General features: G+C 40.1%; 3 protein-coding genes across 3 annotated transcripts in view; 2 read left to right on the top strand and 1 right to left on the bottom strand.

Moving 5' to 3' along the window:
• The window catches only part of zmp:0000001267 (b(0,+)-type amino acid transporter 1), a 7,395-nt gene extending 1,186 nt beyond the window's left edge, over positions 1-6,209 (top strand). The window contains exons 2-6 of the mRNA XM_062523260.1: positions 1,045-1,178; positions 1,625-1,754; positions 3,421-3,545; positions 4,205-4,292; positions 5,891-6,209. Coding sequence (XP_062379244.1) covers positions 1,045-1,178; positions 1,625-1,754; positions 3,421-3,545; positions 4,205-4,292; positions 5,891-6,121 — 708 coding nt within the window. The 3' untranslated portion in view covers positions 6,122-6,209. The remainder of the gene's footprint in view (positions 1-1,044; positions 1,179-1,624; positions 1,755-3,420; positions 3,546-4,204; positions 4,293-5,890) is intronic.
• Positions 6,210-8,775: 2,566 nt separating this feature from the next.
• LOC134067793 (rho-related GTP-binding protein RhoB) lies at positions 8,776-10,315 on the top strand. The gene has a single exon (XM_062523241.1). The coding sequence runs from the start codon at positions 8,928-8,930 to the stop codon at positions 9,513-9,515; it is 588 nt and encodes a 195-aa protein (XP_062379225.1). The 5' UTR covers positions 8,776-8,927; the 3' UTR covers positions 9,516-10,315.
• A 3,147-nt stretch (positions 10,316-13,462) lies between these two features.
• On the bottom strand, positions 13,463-21,372 carry LOC134067821 (syndecan-3-like). Its single transcript, XM_062523271.1, has 5 exons — positions 21,090-21,372; positions 18,133-18,220; positions 17,186-17,985; positions 15,738-15,825; positions 13,463-15,315 (listed from the first exon to the last, which is right to left on the bottom strand). The coding sequence occupies exons 1-5, from the start codon at positions 21,156-21,158 to the stop codon at positions 15,149-15,151; spliced, it is 1,212 nt and encodes a 403-aa protein (XP_062379255.1). The 5' UTR covers positions 21,159-21,372; the 3' UTR covers positions 13,463-15,148.

Here is a 21,372-nt window from a genome sequence, read left to right as displayed (position 1 = left end):
CTTTAGTAGTAGTATTTTTTATAAATGATAAAACATAGCCTACTTAAGTACTGAAAGTAGAAGTACAAATTATTAGTAAAAGCTTTTGAGGCCAGGTGTGGTGACAACCCCCTCCCTTCGCTATACTTTTAATGAAAAGAAAGCAGTCATAACTTTGTACTAACTTTGACTATTAAGTTCATACAGCACCTTAACACTTGGTGCGTACACTTCATACACAATGCCTTCGAAGCCTGAACAAAAGTATGGATGCCATTAATTTCAATCACTGCTGATTCCTTATAAGCCTAATGAAGTTTATCCAACATGTTAAGAAAGGCAAAAATGTAGTGAAGTAAAAGTAGAAAGAAAAAGAAAAACTGTTAAGTAGATATTCCCCATTCATACGTAAGTACTGTGCTATTTCTACTTACTGTGCTATTTCTACTTAGTTTACATCTCTGCATGTAAGCAATGGTATGTGCATAGAATTTTAATGAAGAAAGCACTTAAGAAGCCCCAAAGGTAAAATGTGGTGTTACAACAGCAACAAATACCATCATGTAAATCCAAACAACACTATATCTCTGTGCAATTTGATGTAAACTGTGCATTGTCTCTCAGAGGGTATGTCTCCTCTCCCAGAACAGAGGGGAGGCTGTATGTTACGCAACCCCTATTCCAAAACATTTGGGATTGGGGAGGTACTCATCACAGCATGGGAGACATTCCATGTCAGTTCCTGGGATACCACACAGTATATCTAGGATACCAAACAGACCTAAACAGAATCAGGCACAACTTGCACCTAGCGTTTTAAAATCTTTGTCAGCAATGGCATAAGGTGTATAGGCCTCTATTTTACAGTATTACGGTTTCTTTTTGAGTACTCCAGCTAGCCTAACCGGATTTCCCGAAAGTGGGATGAGGGCTCTCTGAAATCGGGATATGATTACACAAGCACAAAATGGGAACACTTAAATATCTCATAATAACTAGGATACTCAGTATTCACACAGACATAATTCATTTATCTGTTACATTCAACTGACTCATTCTTTTCAGGTGAATCTACCCAGGTCTTTGATAATTGCCATTCCCATGGTAACAGTGCTGTATTTGCTGGTCAATGTGAGTTACTTGGCGGCCCTGACACCACGGGACATGATATCATCAAGTGCAGTTGCCGTGACGTGGGGGTGAACAAATATATATTTACATAACTTTGATGTTATTTTTTAATTACTCTATATAATTACTGTATAATTTAATGATCTTACTACAGATCATTCTGAATTCTCCAGCAAGTCACCATATTATGACCAAAGTCCAAAGACAACAGAATAATTTAACAGACTGTAGAGCATCTGATTGTCAAGAAGGCCTAGTCGATTATCCCTGAGAATCACAATAAAGTTTTAAAAATGAAGAAGCTTATAGAACATGGATAAAGGCAATAATCAGTCTAACGGCCTGGACACATAGTCTCATGTCACGTTTCCAGACCTTGCTCTGCCTATAAAGCTTTTTTATTTGCTAAAATGTAGATTAGAGTAGTGAATAGTTTGCTTACACTACACTGTAAAGTCACAGCAGACTTCCATATTTCAGAGTCATGCATTAAAGACCTTCTATGTGTTGGTAGGAATAAAGTGCTGGGAGGTTTGGGATGGGTCATGTCTATCGCAGCAGCATTATCCGCCTTCGGATCACTGAATGGAACGTTCTTCAGTGGTGGACGGGTGTGCTTTGTGGCTGCCAGAGAAGGTCATATGGTGAGAAGAATTTTATTTCTATTGTGTATTTGTTTATTTATTTGTATGTGTTGCTTATTTGTTTATTTATTTGTTTTTTTTTGTTTGTTGGTTAAAGTATATTTTTGGAGCTTTTTACCTTTATCTTGTTAGGACAGTGTGAGACTGACAGCAAGTGGGAGAGATATGGGGTGGGATCTGGGCATGGCCTGGGTCAGACTTGAATCCCGGTCCCCTTGGGCAGGGATGTGGTATGGACACTGTAGCCAGCTGTCCCCAAGGACAAGATTTGAACAACATTTGCACTGTCAATTAGCATTTGGTTAGCTTAGCTGGTTAGCTTAGCTGCGCTTCAGATCTTTAAAATACAGCGACTAAGCACCAGAATTGTTAATTTTTTCGAAAACGTATGAAACTTTTTTCCTACCCTTAGTGATATGAAAAAATGGACCCTAGAAGTATGTGCCCCCTGATCTTATATCTGATTCTTGTAAAAACTGGATTCCAATATGGCAACCATGGGAAGGTGAAAATGGTCAATATTCCACATTTTGGTTAATGAAAGTAGTAGGCCTATATCTGGCATCTGGTAAAGGAAGGATCAACGCTCAGAGATTCATGCTCAGTCCAAGCCACAGATGCCTGAAATTGCAAACAGCCTCCACGATGGCCCGCAGTTCTCTCGAGTTACGAAGTAATTGTGGTCTCCATCTTACTGTAGTATTCGATGACACACTTGCTCTCTGAAGTCTCTTAATAGCCAAGAGTTCAAGTAGAACATTGCTGGTGTCTGCATGTCTGTAACGCTACAAACTAACATTTCACTGCTGCACTTAGCATTTTATTCAGGTGCACCGGCATCATTTAAGTTCACTCGAAATTGAACCAACATGAGGAGACTGTTGCTTGATGAGTGTTGCCTTCTCTGTCAGTTCCTACACATTTTGGCAATTGAATTACTATATCTGTTAATTGCATTACTAGTGTATTTATCTAGGATGTTGTGATGTTCTGTAATAAAGAGCACATACATGCCTTATTCTTTCACGTTTACCCCCTTGACAGGGGCTTCTAGTTGAGACCTGCTTTTATTTGTCCAAACCTGTAGCCTCACCAGGCCAGTGCAAAGGGCCTGAATCTAATCATGACTATAGGCTTTTAAACAATTTTAACGGTAAATAGATCACTGTTACTCTGTTGTTATCATTGTATTGGTGGTTATCTGTTATCTGTTTTATTAGGAGTCATTGACCTAAATTATACCACATAAAGGTGAACCATTAAAGATATAGGCCTGTGTTGGAATCCTCAAGCAAATGTAGTTATCACTATTACCCTGCAAAAAAATAAAATATAGCCTCTAACCAAGTGTTATTCGTCAATTTTTCAAATTCAACAAGGGTTGAATTTAAGTTAAATGATTGTATGAGGAAGTGCTAGATAAGTCTCATTATACTGAAAACAATCCCATCTAGATTTGTTTTTTAATCTTGATATCAGATTAAAACATTTGGTTAGATTTGCAGTTTTTGCAGTGAAACAATATCACCTGTAGTTCTGCTGCAACATGTGAGATTAAAACCATGTTAAACTCTACACAGTGGCTAAATTAACGACAGAGTAACTGTTTGTGTATGTTTCTAAGATACAGATATTTTGCATGTTTAACAGAAGTATTTTTTTCTAGCCAGACATCTTGGCCATGGCACATGTGAAACGCCTCACCCCTTCTCCAGCTCTCATCTTCACAACGTCCATCTCTCTCCTCGTGCTGATTCCTGGGGACTTCCAGAGCATTGTCAACTTCTTCAGGTGCCCTCTTAGCTGTAGCCTACACTTGTTTCTTGTTCTCGGTTTACGTAGCCAGGATTGTGACGGAAAACATTTCTCAGAACAGACCGCTAGCAGATGTTCTAAGACTACACAGGAAGCCCTGCCTGTGTATTATTTTACATCAATATTGTTGGCGAAAGTGTTGGACTTACTAACTAGATTGTTAGTAATGTCTCGCTGGTTGCCTCAACCAAGCACAATTTTCCCCATAGAAATTGGATTAGCTTAGAACTGCTTCGAATATATAATATAATAAACATAGGAGCACCTGTAACAAATGACTGTGCTCCTATGCTAAATCTATGGAGAAATTTGAAATATAATGTCTGTCAATAACAGTTTTGAAACTAAGGCCCTTTGATTTTTCTTCAAAACTTCTACTACCGTACTACTATTTTAAGGCTTCACTTTAACTAACTTTTTCAGTGAGATGTTGTACTTATACTTGGACTTATAGATATAGATTATATAGAAAAAGAGTATTGCCTGTATTTGTCTTTACTTTAAACTATTTTTAATGCTAATGTCATGTTTGTTATTGTTGTAAGTCGCTTTAGACAAAAGCATCTGCTAAGATACAAACATGTTACCTTGACCTTATCTTCTAGATGTTCTTAATATCTCAACTTTTTGTTTAGTTTTACAGCTTGGTTCTTTTATGGGATCACAATATGTGGTCTTCTTTATCTAAAGATCAGAAGACCTGACCTCCCACGGGCTTTCAAAGTAGGTGACTGATAAGAGCTTTCCAAATGTTTTCTATTCTGTTTTTATAAGGGTTGTCGCAATTTCTTTATTACATTGTGCTGAGTAGATATGCTATGTAAATCTTGATGGTTTTATTTGTAACTATAATTCAACGTTTTAAGTTTCTCTTAAGGCCCATTGAACATTTAGGATTTAATAAGAATTATGCAAAAGGCAAAATGGCTATGATAAATATAAAAGGCTAGAGTTGGAGAGCGAAAGCGGCTGGTGGAAACTAAACATGTACAAAGAAAAAAAGAAACGTCAGAGAAAGATATATAAAGTTGTGGTCAAGTTTCAAGTGAATTAGTGAAACATTTGGATAACGCTGACCAGTAACATTGCTGAGAAAACCCCTTTAAGGCCCTTTGAATGGATGCCTCTCAACATCTCTCCTCGATCCTCGATGCTCGATCCTCGAGGGGCGTTCCCACTGATCTATCACTAACACTGGATAGACTATCCCATTGTTGCCGCCCCATCATTCTTTATGTAGATCAGTGAGGTGCAACAGGCTACAGCGCTCGTGCCATGTACGGGTCCGAGTGCCCATGGGGACCCAGGTTCGAATCCGGCCTGCGGTCATTTCCCAATCCCACCCTATCTCTCTCTCCCACTTGCTTCCTGTCTCTCTCCACTGTCCTATACAAATAAAGGCAAAAAGCCCAAAAAATATACTTAAATTTTTTTTTTTTTAAAAAGTAGAAGCAATTCCAGCAAAAGAATGAATGTCTAGAAACAATCATAATTTAACTAGAAAAGTACTCCGAGAGCGCAGACCTCTGCCAAGCAAAAACATAATCGCCTCCTGGATCCAGACAGTGATCCGGATCACTCCCATAACTTTTTGAGTTATCTTGTAACAAATAAACAAACCCCCATGAAAACATAACCTCCTTGGCAGAGGTAGATATCAAACTGTATTCTCAGTTTAGACACCTCACTCCTAGAATTTACGACAGAGTTGCATAATACATCCATGAAGAGACAATTCTCCTGTCAAAGCCAATCTGTCATCACAAAGCCATTTAGTTTTGGCAGCCTTTAAAGTGGCATCAAAGAAAGTCAGCAAAAAAAGATGATAACCATTATTCAGTGGAACATATCCTGCTGTCAAATGCATTAATTTATTGCAAAATTATGCAACACTGTAATGCCTTCAGCCCATGAAAAACACTTTAGTCCACAGGTTAGAGGACAGCCAATGAGAATTTGGATAACCAAACACTACACTACACTACAGTACAGTACACTACACTACACTACACCACACCACTCACAAAAAGTCAGGTACAGTATATTCAGCGTTCAGTATGAATCTAAAATCCACTATAATCTTTGGTGAACTTAATGTGACCTTCACATTAGGTGAACGTAATGTGACCTTGTCTAATTTTTTGAATGCACATGTCCAACAGTTCAGTGTTTCAGTACTTTCTGGCTTTCTGTTCGCTCGTAAGCCATATATCCCTAATTGTTTTAAATAGTGTAAAGTAGTCCACAGTCTCTCCTATCTAGAATGTGCTAAACGATCTTTATTGCTTTCTTGACTTGTTTCCCACAATTTCAACCTTTAGGTTCCCATCGTGATCCCCATCCTAGTGCTTTTGGCTGCAATCTTCCTAGTCGTTGCACCAATCATTGATGATCCCAAGATTGAGTATCTGTACGTCACACTTTTCATCTTCAGTGGTACCATTATCTATGTGCCCTTCATCCACTTCAAGCTCTTCCCTGGATTACTGGACAGGGTGACTGTTTTCCTTCAGCTCTTCCTCGAGGTCGCCCCAGCTGACAAAAACTTGTAATGAAAAAATGCCCGAGGCTTGTTAACAATGCCACCCCTGTCAAAGTATTGAGAAAAGAACGTCTACCACGACACAGTCTAATTGTGATATGTGATATGAAATAAATATAGAATAAAAAATGAAAAATAAAGAAATGGTTTACTACAATGTATGTGGCAGTCTGTTAGCATCTCCCAGAATTTATTAAAAATGTAATCCCTGTCATATGTATTCCATTAGGTTTCTAATGTGAGTACAGTAAGTGACTTACTGGACGCTGTCGACTACATCTATGGAAGTCATCAAACTTTTGGCAAGCATGTTTGTTAGTGCATCCAGATTCTCACACTTTTATTGGCAGAGAATTGGTATTGCTTTCATGTTTGATGACTTCCATTGACTCATAAGCTACAATCACCCATGCACCCAGTCTTTTGCTCTGGGTGTGTGGCTGTTTATATATAGATATAGTTTCTTTCTTGTTCACACCCCATAATAACATACAGTACTTCCAGGAATGTGCAAAAATACATGACAATATATTTCTTAAATAAGATATCAAAAACCTACTTACATTTTAAGTGTATCAAAATAAACTACAAAATACAGTAGCCACACCATGTATCAAAAGAAAATGTATTTTTGCATATTGAAAATATTAAAAAATACTCTTTAAAGGGAGCATGAAATCACTTCCATATCTGTCTATTTAATCTATTCTTCCTTGACACCAAGGAGCATATATATGAATTTCCATCGTGTTGCTAGGCAATACATGGGGCAACTTTTTGAACAATGTTGCAGGGCAACCACATAACCGGTTCCATGAGTTTCAATTGGATAATTAAAGTTCTCAAGAAACTGATCATTAAAATTCTCAAGAAACTTAGTGTTGGTTGGTGTGAGACATGGTAAAGGCCCTTTTAAAATGACTGAGTGGAGTTTAATCTGCTGTTACCTAAACAGCCACACACACAGAGCATGAAGACTGAGTGTGTGGCTGTAGCCTATGAGTGATGTGAATGTCAAATACATTGGTTAGTTCTACAAAATGGTAGGCATACACTTACCCCAATACAAATAGGAAACGTTATAGCCTACCTTGACTATATTTGTAATGGATGCAAACAACAGACCGATTGGCCTAATACTACATACACTGGTGTATTTTGTGTGTGTGTGTGTGTGTGTGTGTGTGTGTGTGTGTGTGTGTGTGTGTGTGTGTGTGTGTGTGTGTGTGAGGACTGGAGACTATTAATGCTACTCATATTGCTCTGGATCATCTTCCTGAATCTCAACTCTAGGCATATTACTAAGTCAAAGCAAAGGCAACATTCATTTTTGAGGCTACATGATTACATGATGTAGTATTTATTTTTTTTTACAACCCAGTAAAATACAAATTACAAAGTACTATTTTGTATTTGAAATCCCGTCCATTCACAAGGCAGAAACTCAAAAAGAGGGTAGAAGACCTTGGACTGACTGAAAGTGGCTGAGATTAATTGGGTTTTCTAGCTTGATGGTATGTAGTCTATGCCTTACTGCTTTCCTTGTATTTAAAGTGCTGGGGCATCAAAATATTGTAGAAAACTTGTGATACAAAACTAAAAAAAAGACACAACATACCATGACAGCCATCAGTGTAGCTAATAACAGTATGATGTTGTTATGAGAGTACGTGGGTCCTGCAGGACTGTATAGTTACACACACACACACACACACACACACACACACACACACACACACACACACACGCACACACACACACATTATGTATGCCATTACATTTTACATTATGATTTCAAGCTGTTAAATCATAGATAGGACAGGAAATGAGTGGGAAAGAGATGTGCATTAGATTAAGGAAATTAACCTGGGTTCCCATTGGGGAATGAGCCTGTTTATGGGATGGGATGCTGATGCTACCACTGTGAAATTAAATATTAATAATGATAATAAAAAAAATAGATTCAATTCCCTATCATGCAACTTTTGAAAAGAACAAACTGAACAAAAATGTTGGTTGCGTTGCATATTGATATTGAAGTATTGAAGAGTCAGGTGGAAATAGCCGACAGTTGCTTAGGCTTAGGCCTTCATATTGATAATGATAACTGAAATGTAAAAAGCACGTCTTATTTAGGATGTTTACCCTCGCAAAGAGGGATGAGGCACTGTTTGTTTCAAATGAGCCCTTCGTTTAATTTCGGGTCCTTCAGAAAGCCCTCATTCCAGAAAGGTTGGATACTCGCGGAGGCAGCAAGCGGATGAGAGGAGACATTGCTTAATGTGTCAAAAAAAAAAGGATGGGCTTCAATTCGCGTAAAATCTCTGACCGCAGCTCTAGGCTATGTGAAACGAATCTATTATTCCGTTATTCAGACTGCATGACTCTGAATTCAGAGCTCTTTTCAGAAGCCTCGCCTGCCAGGAATGTCAGGCGGCCAAGCCGAACGCAATTGATAAAGGGAATAAACATGTGCTCTGTCTCTCTAACTGTCCAGTTGGCTAGTAACCACTCCTTACACATGGAATGGCGTGTTACAGCCAATCACATCCTATTTTAGACGAAGTGACTTCACCATGTCTTCTCCTATTGGATGCTATATTAAGAACGCAACAGGGCTCTTTAAAAAGGGAGTCGAGTGACATTTTGCAGAGGTACCAATGGATGCAGGCCACCGCTCGGAAAAGGGCTTAATTTCGTGAGAGCTGGATGCAGCCTTGCAGGATTATTGTGTTCTGTTAACCACTGTGAACTTATTATTATTTTAACCCGGACTAGACAAACCTACATTTTGCGTTAGGTGGACAGTATCGGAGATGGCTGCTATTCGGAAAAAGCTCGTGGTGGTCGGGGATGGCGCCTGTGGAAAGACTTGTCTCCTCATCGTATTCAGTAAAGATGAATTTCCTGAGGTGTATGTGCCAACCGTTTTCGAAAACTACGTCGCGGATATTGAGGTAGACAGCAAGCAAGTAGAATTGGCTTTGTGGGACACAGCTGGACAGGAAGACTATGACCGCCTTCGCCCCCTATCCTACCCGGACACTGATGTAATACTAATGTGCTTCTCAGTGGACAGCCCAGATTCGTTGGAAAACATCCCAGAAAAATGGGTACCGGAGGTGAAGCACTTCTGTCCTAACGTTCCGATCATTTTAGTGGCGAACAAAAAGGACATGCGAAATGACGAGAACGTCAGGAACGAGCTAGCACGGATGAAACAGGAACCAGTGAAGACCGAGGACGGGAGGGCCATGGCGGTGCGCATCGGAGCGTACGATTACTTGGAGTGTTCGGCCAAAACGAAGGAAGGAGTACGGGACGTTTTCGAGACCGCAACTCGCGCTGCTCTGCAGAAAAGGCTACCTTCCAAGCCTTGTGTGGAATGCTGCAAGTTAATATGACAAGAGCAATAAGAAATGTCAAAGTAGCTTAATTAAACAAAAGTTAAGGAGCCAGACGAAGAATGGCTTTCACTGATGAGAGCTAGTCTCGTGTATTTTGGGATGGTTGAACTGCAGTCCAAGTTAATGAAATAGGTGATCATTATGAGGGACACTGGAGTGATGTGCTACAGTTTAAACCCATAGGGTAACGATGGGGTTGATAGCCCTTGGTGAAAGAAGTCAGCAACACTAATCTGAAAATCTTATGAGTTACGACCATTGCAAACACGAATGATAGCCCACTCGCGGGAGGACATTATGGATACAGAAGGATTTTTGCCAACAGGAACGACAAAGGATGAGACAATGCAGAATAGGACACTGTTATGAGCTTGTGAAAAGGGCTAGTCTTGGTCAGATGGTTTATTTGTGTATGTTTATAGAGTAACCATGGTGTGTGAGTCTGTGTGTGTGTGTGTGTGTGTGTGCCTGTCTGTGGGGGAGGCGAGGGCTGCTGGATGGTACCCTACTTGCAGTGTCAACCTGTTCTGATCATGAATTACATTCAGTCATTCATTCACACATATTTACAGATCATATAATACATTCATTCATTCATTACATACATTCACATTACACATATTAAAACCACTATAGCATAATTGTTCAATGCACTGAGTTCAACATAGTTTGTCCACTTCGGTTGAAACATTCATAAATGCCATGATATCAGATGTTACTGTTTCAATGCCGTTTCAATTTGCACCATCCCCATCGCCTTCTGGATGGTCGGACACCATTCAGTACTGAAGGGGACATATTATTATACAGGGGTGTGATTCTTCCGTTTTTAAACGGAATTCCGTTTTTTTAGGCCTGAAAATGAGACCCACGCAATTCGTATAGATCCGCTGAGGTTTTTTTTAGGGGGGGGGGGGGGGGGGGGGGTTCAGAGGTTTATTTCTGTAGCCTAAACACAGACCATTGCTTTATAATAGGCAATTACATTGAAGTGCACTGTAGCCGATACTATAGTAGCCTACCTTAGCTATACACTAGAGCAGCAGTTCACAAACTTTAGCCCCCAAGGACCACTGACTCGCGTATTAAAAGGGGGGGGGGGGGGGGGGGGGTGGTGGTATGTAGGGGTCGGATATATTTTCCTTTTTTTTTGTCCTTTGCCAATCACACCCCTGATTATAAGTTTAACTGTAATGATTGCACTGAATAGTTTGAGCTCTGTTGAACTGTATTTAAATAGTATTATCCTAGATACACTCTTATGGCAAGGTACTCAGTAACACAACATAAACTATTTTATGTTTTTTTTTTTTAAACCTGTGATAAGTTTTTATTCTGTTATTTTCATTGCACATAACGGGCGACCTAAAAGTGTGTTTACAAGTCCACTTAATTGTATTCAGAGTTCATTATGCTAAATAAAATGGACTGGTTGAATGAAGCCCTGCTATTGACTCCTGAACTTAAAAAGTGAAGCAGTTTGTATTTTGTAGACTACATGGATCTCAGTCTTGCAGAATCAAAGAGGCATGAATGCATCAATCATAGCTATTGGGTGTGGTCATCAGTCAATGAATCTACTTATGTTGGTATTGGTGCCTGACAGGCACATTAATGTGAAGATGCCCATCTTCTATTGCCCATTGCCATGTGATATCTTGGACATTAATAATCACTAATCATGGAGCCAAACATTTTGTAATGATGTATACAATTTCTTAGTATTAACTTAGCCAACATTATTCAACAAATACTAGGGTAATAATTAATCATGCAGTGAAATAATTCATGAATGCAGAGCTTGTATTCTCTGTCATATGATATACCAATATGATGACTTATTATGAAGCAAGACTGTCTTGGATACACACTGAGTCATCTTGTCAGAAAGATACTTGCTTCAGGCCCGTGGCTCTTTGGAATGTTAACTTTGTACGGTGCAGAAAATACCCTTACTTTCTAATAAGGAGGAGACACACCACTCAAAGAATTCTCCATAGAAAGGCATGGGGTTAGTTTGTACTGCCAATATGGCAGTAGTCTCCACCAAAGATTCTAGAACAGAGCTCTGTTCTAAAATCTTTGGTCTCCACACATGTCCCATCTTGAATAGGAAAAGAAATGGCAGATAACTGCCCAAAGTGCGTTGCAAGATGGCTGCCAACGAGTGGAGGGACATATCTAACAGGACTTTGCATGATTTAGCTCAGTGCATCTCCTGAACACTTCTCCCATCTCTGCATGACATTTACTTCGGGCGATGCAACAGACCCATCAACATGATGAAGGACCCCACCCATGCCAGAACGTGTCTGTTCAGCTTGCTGCACTCAGGCAGGCATTTCTGCAGTCTAATGGCCATCACCTAATGGCTCAGGAGAAGCCTCTTCCCTCAGGCTCTCAGACTCATTAATGCGAATACAGACTTGCCTCCTACAGTACACTTGAACTCAGGACTTACCCCTGAACTCAGGACTTGAGGATGCGGTTGTCACTGTCTTGCATTCAATGCTTCCTGCTCTTTCTTGTTATTGTAATAACTATTATTAATATCGATGCTTAATTATTAGTATATTTATTACTTCTTTTTTCCGCACAAAGTAGGACTTACACCTGAACTCAGGACTTGAGGATGCGCTTGTCACTGTCTTGCACTCAATGTTTCCTGCTCTTGTTATTGTAATAACTATTAGTAATATCGACATGTAATTATTAATGTATTACTTCTATTTACCGCAAAGTAGCGAATTTTCACTACGCCGTGTACTCTTTACAACTAGGTGACAAATAACTTGAAGTTGAACTTGAATTGCATTATTATAGGTTTCATTTGAACTCAACCTTCATTAATAAATAATCAGATGGCATTGTAATCAATACAGTGCTACAGATACACAAAGCAAGTGACATAGTGATGCATTCAGTGAGTGGTCAAAAGTAACTCTTTACTCAAGTGCTGTTTGCTGTGCATCATTTAGAGTGCATCAGATTACTGAAATAACAGTTTCAATGGTTCCTCCGTCATCTTGCACTTAGCACCTTTCAAATGCCACAACTCAAACCACAACAGATAGGATACTACAGTGGTAGTGGTCATTTGGTGATTTTCAAGCAGGAGAGAGAGAGGGGGGGGGGGGGGGTGCTAGTGCAAATGCAATGCTTAGGCTCTCATGGGTCTTTGAGTACTCTTGCAGCAGAAAGAAAGCTGATGTTTTTGAAAGAGGTCTACTGTATATGCCTTCCACAGCAGGGAAGCTGGGAGATGTGGTGGTTTGCGTGAGACATCATCTATTCCTATTGTTTTTTTATTGTTGATTACTTTTGCACGGTGGAAGGTGCGCTCACTGTACAGAGTGCAGAATGAGAAATGGTCATCACCACCAGTTATATTATATCCACCATTAGTCATGGACTCATTATATTCATTGACGAAGGCCGCAAGGCCGAAATGTTTGTTACCCCTGCTGCTAGGAGGTGAAAATAAATCATCCCAAAGACAGTGTTTTTTGGAGTGCGACCATTTTCTATACGTTTCTGAACAAGTTGTTGGATCACCCACTGAAAACAAATGAGAGGGCGTGGTGTTTTGAAAATAGACTGACTGTCTGATATACCAGAAATGAAATGGAACCATGTGAAATACACAGATGTTGAAATAAATCGGCAATGCAGCATTGAGTCATCTGCAAACGGAGTCATGTGCGTAGACAAAGGTTACGCTCATGCTAGTGGACAATGCTAAGATTGTTACTGCATGGACAAGTCTGACAAAAACAGCATCATCATTGTTCTGAGAATTATGTGTGATATGAGTGATACAAGCCATTTGATGAGCAAATATAGGATTATCCTGGATTATGACATAAATATATATATATATATATATATATATATATATATATATATATATATATATATATATATAGTTAAAAACAAATCAAGAGTTGATGAAAAAAAATCCTCCTTTATTGAACGTACAAAATAGTCAACTGCAAGTGAACAAATAATATAAAAGAGAAAATATGGGCACAATGGCCTCAGACAACAAGAGGTAGACAGGCCCAAACATGGATATACAACTGTTACTGGTGCTGTTACGCTGGCTGGGGAATGAAGGAGCAATTGTCTGGTGACTCAGAGTCAGTATTAATAAGCTCCCTGGGACCCAAATGCAAGCCAAATTGAAAAAGCGACCAAAAATGAAATTAATTTAAAATTCCTGCCGCCATCGCTGATCGTTTCAAATGCAAATTGCACTCACTCCCAACCACACACTGCTATGCAATCTGCTCATCACAAACAACCAAAGGCAGGACACAAACAATCAAATCACCACATAAACAAACATTCAAGACTGCAAAGAATATCACTGAAACTTGATGTACACTTTAACATACTAACAACTAATCATTTCATGATTTAATGAAGGAATGTTTGACTGTTTTTTACCCAGTAGGCTACTGCACTGTGAGAGTGAATTGGATGAAACGCATGCTGTTGCATGGTGTTTAGTATCAACATTAAGGAACAGAAATGTAGCTATTATTACACTCGGTGTACCTCGAAAGCTGATATCTATTTTCCACCACGTTGACATTATAAGTGCGAGAGGAGATAAAAGATCCAGTGTAGGTGGGTAAGGGCATTTTAAAAACGTCATACTATTCATATTGTAATAATCATGTAAACGTGCAGCACAAATGTCCACGCTTACAGATTGTAACTGTAAAAAAACAAAACAAAACAAAAAATGGGCATTAATGGAATAAAGTTACATGAGCCTGTTCTTATGCCTGAGGAAAAAGACTGAAGACTGACTAAAGAAGATTGAACACACAACTGCATCAAAATATACCACTTGTACAAACATTTGAGGCCATACTGTATCATTATAAGTGCTGAAGATGAGATTTAAAAAAAAAAAAATCATTTTTAGGTGATCTGGGCGTGTAAAGGTCACGCTGCTCATATTGTAAGCCTTAAGTAATCGTGAATAAAAAAAAGTCCAAGCTTACAATATGCAAAAAAATAATAAATATATGGCCCTTAATTGAACAAAGCATCATGAGCCTGTTGATCAACAAAACATATAGGTGCACCAAAATATACCACTTGTTTTTAAAAAAGATTCAAACAAAGCTTCTAACAACAGATTTTAAACTTTACCCAGACTCCACAGATCCCATTTAAGCCACCATGGCAATCCGGGATGACAGTAATGACTCTGCTACTGCCCACAGTGCAGCATAATCAGTCTCTCTTCATCTCTGTTGTGAGAAGTCATGCCTTTACATACTGTACAAGATGCAGTCCCATGGAGACAGTCCAGGAGTGGTCAGTCACTGTGTCCTCTTTTTTTTTTTTTTTTAATAAAAGTCAACATAAATGTGTGTGGTTCGAATGTGAGCAGACTTCAGCAATGGTTAACGGCAAACTGGAAAAAATCCACTGACCAATGCATTGTCCCAGTGTCCGTCAAAGGTGCCATGTCTTTTTGGATAAACAAGAAAAGGGCTGATTGTCTGACAGAAAACTCCACTCACCAAGGAGAAGGATAGGCCCTGTAAAGAGAGCTGAGGGAGCTTGAGGCGAGAGCACTGTAAAATACAGCTGGCTTACAGGGCATGTCTTCATGCCAGGAATTCCTCCTGCTTCTTCACAATCTGGTAATCTCCATTAAAGGGCTTGTGGTCGTCCAGTGCGTAGCTTCCCTCGTCTTTCTTCTTCATCCGATAGGCCATGATTGAGACCAGCATGACTGCTAGCGCCAGACCAACAACCCCTCCGCAAATGACGCCTGCACAGGACGAAGAATTTCATTACAACTATCCATCACAAAGTTTCGTAACAACAGTCATGTGCACATCCCACCTATCTTTAGGCCAGGTGCAGGACAAAGCAGGGGCGTCACTAGACCTAAAGCTCTACTGGGGTATGGTCCAGTCTAATGATAGTATAATAATTATAATAATAATAACAATAACAATCTGCAGTCAAAGAGGCAACAGGAGCTAGATAAAACCCTTAACATTTTCACTGGGGTGCAGCAATTCAATACATGCCCCAGCAAAAAGGGTATATTGACATCCATGGGTTATGTAACATCCATCACTGCCTTATTTACAATTGGTTTCTTACACTGTTTTTCAATGTGTACTATACAGTTACATACAATGATATACTGTGTTATGTTCATTGGTAAGAGAGGAGTATTCTTGCCTGCCAAAACTTCTTTCCTCTCCAGAAGGGTCTGGTGTTCTGATGAACTCTCAGATGAACGCCCGCCATCCTTGGTCAACTCTTCATTCTTAGGAAGAAAAGAAAAATGCTCACTTCTCTGGACGTGACAACAGTTATGTTGACTGAAATGGTAACCGCATTGATAAACACACACAAAGGCTGTGCCTGGTGATTAAAGGTTCTTGATTGAAAGGTGTGTGTTTTTTGTAAAGCATGGTGTGTGTGTATATTTGCAAACAAGAGGGCAATCACATTGATTCGGTCATGTGATTCTGTCATCATTAAACTGATTGAAATGCCATACATCATCTACTTTCAAATTGCAGAGCTTTTACCTCAAAATAAAGGAATTCTACTTAGATCTGGGAGGAGTTTGTTTACTGTACAATTAACTTTCTTCAATATGGCCTAGGCTCCCTCCCTCACAGATGAAACATTGAGTCATTAATATGTGCATGAGCGAACTACTTACTACTCATTTCATTTAGATCTTTGTTAATCAGGGGCCCAGGCCACATAGACTTAGCCTGGCATGCCAAACTATACAGAAATGTATAGTCTGGGGTCGGACCATTCACAGAGCTGAAGCCTGTGGGTGGGATGAACAGTTATCTTTCAAACTGCCTCTGCACGTAATAGGCCAGCATTTGTGACCAATCGTAGCCTGTCGGCAAAACAGCAAATAGATCCTTCTTTAAAACGAATGACTTGAGTGCTTCTTTCTGCTCAACCTTCAAAGAAAAGCCCAAGTCTAACTCTCCCAAAGCCGATTCAAACGAGCGTGCATCGTTAGCCTCATCCATCTTTTGTTTTTCTCTATGGTTGTGCAACACGGTCTCACACCCAACTCGTCGAACGAGGACGCATGGTCCAGCCGCCTCGCGTCAATATCGGAAGCCGAAGGTGAGCTAAGGCGGGCTCAAGGACTCCGTACACAGATAGAGCGTTCTGATTGGCTAGGCTGGCCTGGAGCCTAGCACAGGCTTGGCCTAAACGGTGCGACCCTAGACCATCCCGCTAGGCAAAAATATTTTTGGCCGCTAGGGTGCGTCTAGATTTCTAGGCTAACATAGACAGGCAGTATAATATAAATGAGGGCTTACAAACGCCCAAGGCAACATAGCATGCAATTTGGTCCCAGCTGTGGCACAACTGGCTGGGGGCCCGGCAAACACCTACTGTACGCCAGCAACCAGGGTTCGATTCCTGCCCCGTGGTCCTTTCTGGATCCTACCCCTGCTCTCTCTCCGATTCACTTCCTATTACTCTCCACTGTCCTATCATTATAGGCCCATGAAAAGCTCAAAAACTAAACTTTAAAAAAAAAGCATGCAATTCAATCAATTTCCCCTAATCAATCCAGGGAAACACCTCAGCATGTGGCATGTGGCAACTGGCAAGTAAAAAAAAAAGAAGGATGCACTTACAATCATTGGCCTGTCAACTCCCATCCTGACTTCTGGGACTATGTCTGGGACTATGTCTGGGACTATGTTGTCCACAACAAAATCATCATCATTGTTTCCGATGGGAGCTGAAGAGGTTGTGCTGGAGGCTAGCGAGGGCATCTCAGTGTCTTTGATGGGAGCTGAAGAGGTTGTGGTGGAAGCTAGCGAGGGCATCTCATTGGTTTCATCAAAAATCTCTGGAACCGATGTCCCTTCTTCTTCATCATCCACAATCACTGCTACTGTTGTTGTTGTTGTTGTTGTTGTTGCTGCTGCTGTTGTTGTTTCTGCTGTTTTGCCTTCCACCTCCTCTTCCGTCTCATCAAATATAATGGGCTGTTGCACAGTAGTGGTGACAAATGTGCCTTCTTCCTCAGTGCCAGACACCAAGGCAGTGGTAGATTCTTCAGTCGTGTACAGAGATAAATCAATTTCTGTAGTAACCTCTTCAACAAAATTGTTCGTGTTATCTACAATAGACTGGGTCGTGACCTCTTCTGCGACTGGAGCAGCAGTAATGTCTACCTTCTCAGCAGACGGGGTAGTTGTCTGCAATGCTCCGACAATGTCATGAATGGGAATATTAGTGGTGTGATGGGGAAGTGACTCCATGGGAGGCATACTCGTAGTGATTGGGGATAACGAGGCAGATACGTGGGTCTCGTTGATAACAATGGGAATCTTTTCAGTTGTTTGCTGAGCAGTGCTGAGTGGTGCATCTGTTATCCAGGGTTTTGCCGTGACATTGGTGAGTGCGCCTTTGTTGTCATTAGCAAAAGCTGTGGATGAAAAGATTGAAAACAAGTGAAACATTTAAAAGCAGAAGTGTGTTTGTACTCAAAAGGATGAATGATATAACTGTACAGACAACATTGTTCCTCTTTTTTTTTCTCTTGCTGACTGACGTATGTGGAAAGCCAGCTTACCATCTTCTCCTGAGCCAGACCCTGAACCCGAGAATTCTGCGTCATCTCCAGATGTGTCTAGATCCTCTGGTGGGACGTCGGTAGAGGACTGAAAGGTGGAGATCATTAGATACTTGTCAGTACTTGTTATAAATGGCACATCATTGCAGCCAGCCATTCCTGGACTATGACAAATGAAGATCCTTTTTAGACACGGACTACTGATTATTCTGATGTACTTGATGGCCCTAATCTATGTTGTTGAAATGCTCTTTCAGCTAGAAGTACCTTACAGTGACATGTAATATGAAGACCGACGATAACGCTGAGAAATGCAACGAGCAACCTTACAATTTGAGTGGTAACAGTAACACTCAAACAAGCATATTCGATAGTAGAGGAGAAGGCGGTTTTGTTGACTGTTAAAGTAGGTACAGTATATGGCATAAGCTTAATTTTTGACAGCAAATAAATGGTCATCAATAACCAACAAAGGCCAACTGGCCAGCGTAACTTAATAAGGTAGGAACAATGCTTAGCTTTAGAGTTTGCATTAACATTCTGGCTAATACTGTATTTCCCTCCACGGTCATCTGTTATTGGTGCAACCATTTGTAAGTGTGTAAACAGCTATTGTCTGAATATGACTGTTCAGGTTTGACAGTGTACACAGCTTTCACATAACCTACAAACAAAGGCTGTGGTTAGAACAGATGGCTGGTAGCTATAGTTGAAAACATACATCCTTGATATCAGGTGCTCTCGGATAATGGGGATCAGTCCAATATAAGAAGGATATTAATCCCGGCACTCCAAATACAGTGACAGTGAGGAGGGGATACAGGTAGATTTTTTTTAAATCTTTATCGTAACTGGCTACTTCATTAAACCGCCATCATGTTTCAACTTAGCGCAGACCTCTGCAGTAGCAGCCAGTGACAATAAAGGCTTTTTAAATCTATCAACATCCCTTCTTCGCCCTCACCATATTTGGAGTGCCTAAATTAATGTGTTTCTTGTAAAGGCTGTGGTTAACTGAGCATTGTTCTCCCAAACCCAATAAAATGCGTACGGACCAAAAACAAGTATGTACGGTATGTAAGTGTTCATGTCACTACAGAGAGGCCTAATGACGGTGGGATCAGTTTATCGAAATATATCAATGACTTGACTTCCAATATATATTCAGACATTATTCTGTAATAGATATACACGTGTACCTGCGCACACAAGCACGCACGCACACGTCTCCAAAGTAGTTCTTTCACTTTGTCCCCTTCTGCTCATGATCTATGAACTAAAACATGTCGGTAACTAACTACACCTATGGGGTGGTTAGGTGCTCAACAAAGGTGACAAGGAAACAATGTTCTGTGCTTCATTTACAGGTATGACTCACTAACGTCTTTCAGTGAGTCACTCTCATTCTCTATGGGGCTTCAAATCCTGTGGATCAGGATATCTCAGTGATTCAGCATTACAATTTATATATACATTTAGCTTGTAGACGTACCCTGATAACAGTCCCATATTCCTCCAATTCATCCATCAGTTTTTGAAATGTGCTAAATATTTTTAAAACGTCATCAGCAAACAGAAACTTAATGTCTGTGTGTTTGCATAAATATTCCTTTAATGTTATCATTCTGTCTATTAATCCAGAATGATATAATATTTAGGGAGGCAGGACAGATTCCATGCGCTATATGGTGAAGGATCCTTACACCATTGGGCACCATTCATTTTGATCTGTGCGGAAGACCAGTCACTGAACTCTGCAGAATTTTGCAATGGGCCAAAGGCTCGTAAAAACGTAAGCTTGATAACGCTTTATATTAAAAGGACCACATGACAAGAGTCAAAAGCCTTAATTCTCTGCATCTGGGCCAACAATACACAATGCGTTGTCTTGTGTCTGTGGCCTTGTGCCTTGTGTGCCTGACTACTCTGAATGAATGAATCTTATCTATACTATCTACATGTGAATAGTTTATCATCTACATTCAGACAGCAGTTTCATGTGACACTTTGCAAACGGCATGACAAGATCATGTTGCATGCTGGAAACCGAAATAAACCCACACCCTCAATTTGAAAGAACTATACTGTATCACATTGACACCTTTCCACTGTGAAAACTGTTCTCTTCTCATGCACACACAAATGGGTTTTTTTGAGAAGTTTTGAACCATTTTCGGATCAAAAGTTTATCCATGATGAATGATGATGGTATATGGGATCATCACTGAGTCATACCCTTCCACAGAAAACAAAGGTCAAGTGTAGGCGGCTGTCTAAGGAAATCAAGCCTGTCTAGGCATGTCTCCACGGTGGTCGAGATAAAAGAATATGGGTGGAACTGGCCAAATGGAGCAATTACAGTAAGCTAGATACGCAATGATCAAATTGCGTAATGATCCAAACTAAAACCTATCCCTTTCCTTTGATGGATGGGTAGCCTAATATCCCAGTTTATTAGGCCAATGCCAATTAGAAAAAAATATAAATTCAACGGCAACGGTAAATATGATAGCGCTATACCAGTATGTTGCCAAACCACGAAAAACAAACCCACTTAGCGTAGTAAGTTCAGTGGTAGTCTACCAACCATAGACAGTAAAAGATACCATCACATAGGCTACTTACACGGTTTCATATGACTGACGTAGCCTGTGAGGTATGGAGAATTATACTCGGAAGAGATTGGTTGAAATTCGCTTTTCCCAAGAACACACCCGCAAAATCAGCATGCTGAGACACGAACTCTAGCCTTACTCATATGTAACTCACATTACAAACGTGAAAACAATGCCAGCGTCAGAGTATTCCCACAGCCTATAATAAACGCTTTCCTCAGTAGCCAAACAGGCTAGCGTAACGTTGTGTACTAGTAGATATAAAGTAACTTTAAGTACATCTGGCTGTGATTTAATTTAGATGTATTCTCACAAGCGCCACAGTAAAACAAACCAACTTACCGAGAGAGCAGAAACCAACGAGCTGATGTAGAAAACAAGTAGGCCTATGCTTATCAAGTGAATCCTCATGGTCTTGAGATCTTTGTAGCAGTCCCGTGTAAAGTTAAGTATTTAAGATAGCCTACTGTGAAATAGACTCGTGATCCTTTCGTATTCGTTTGCTTTGAAGATGTTTCAGGGGTTCTATTTTACTGCGCTACAAGCCAACTGCAACTGTATTGAGGACTATCCTAACAGAAACTTAAAAACTTCCTTCTACAACTTTTCGTTGTTGCTTATTAAC

This window comes from Sardina pilchardus, chromosome 20 (genome assembly GCF_963854185.1).
Source record: "Sardina pilchardus chromosome 20, fSarPil1.1, whole genome shotgun sequence".
Taxonomy (NCBI): Eukaryota; Metazoa; Chordata; class Actinopteri; order Clupeiformes; family Clupeidae; genus Sardina; species Sardina pilchardus.
The sequence above is the reverse complement of the archived record's forward strand: the minus strand, read 5'-3'. Positions and strand labels throughout refer to the sequence as shown.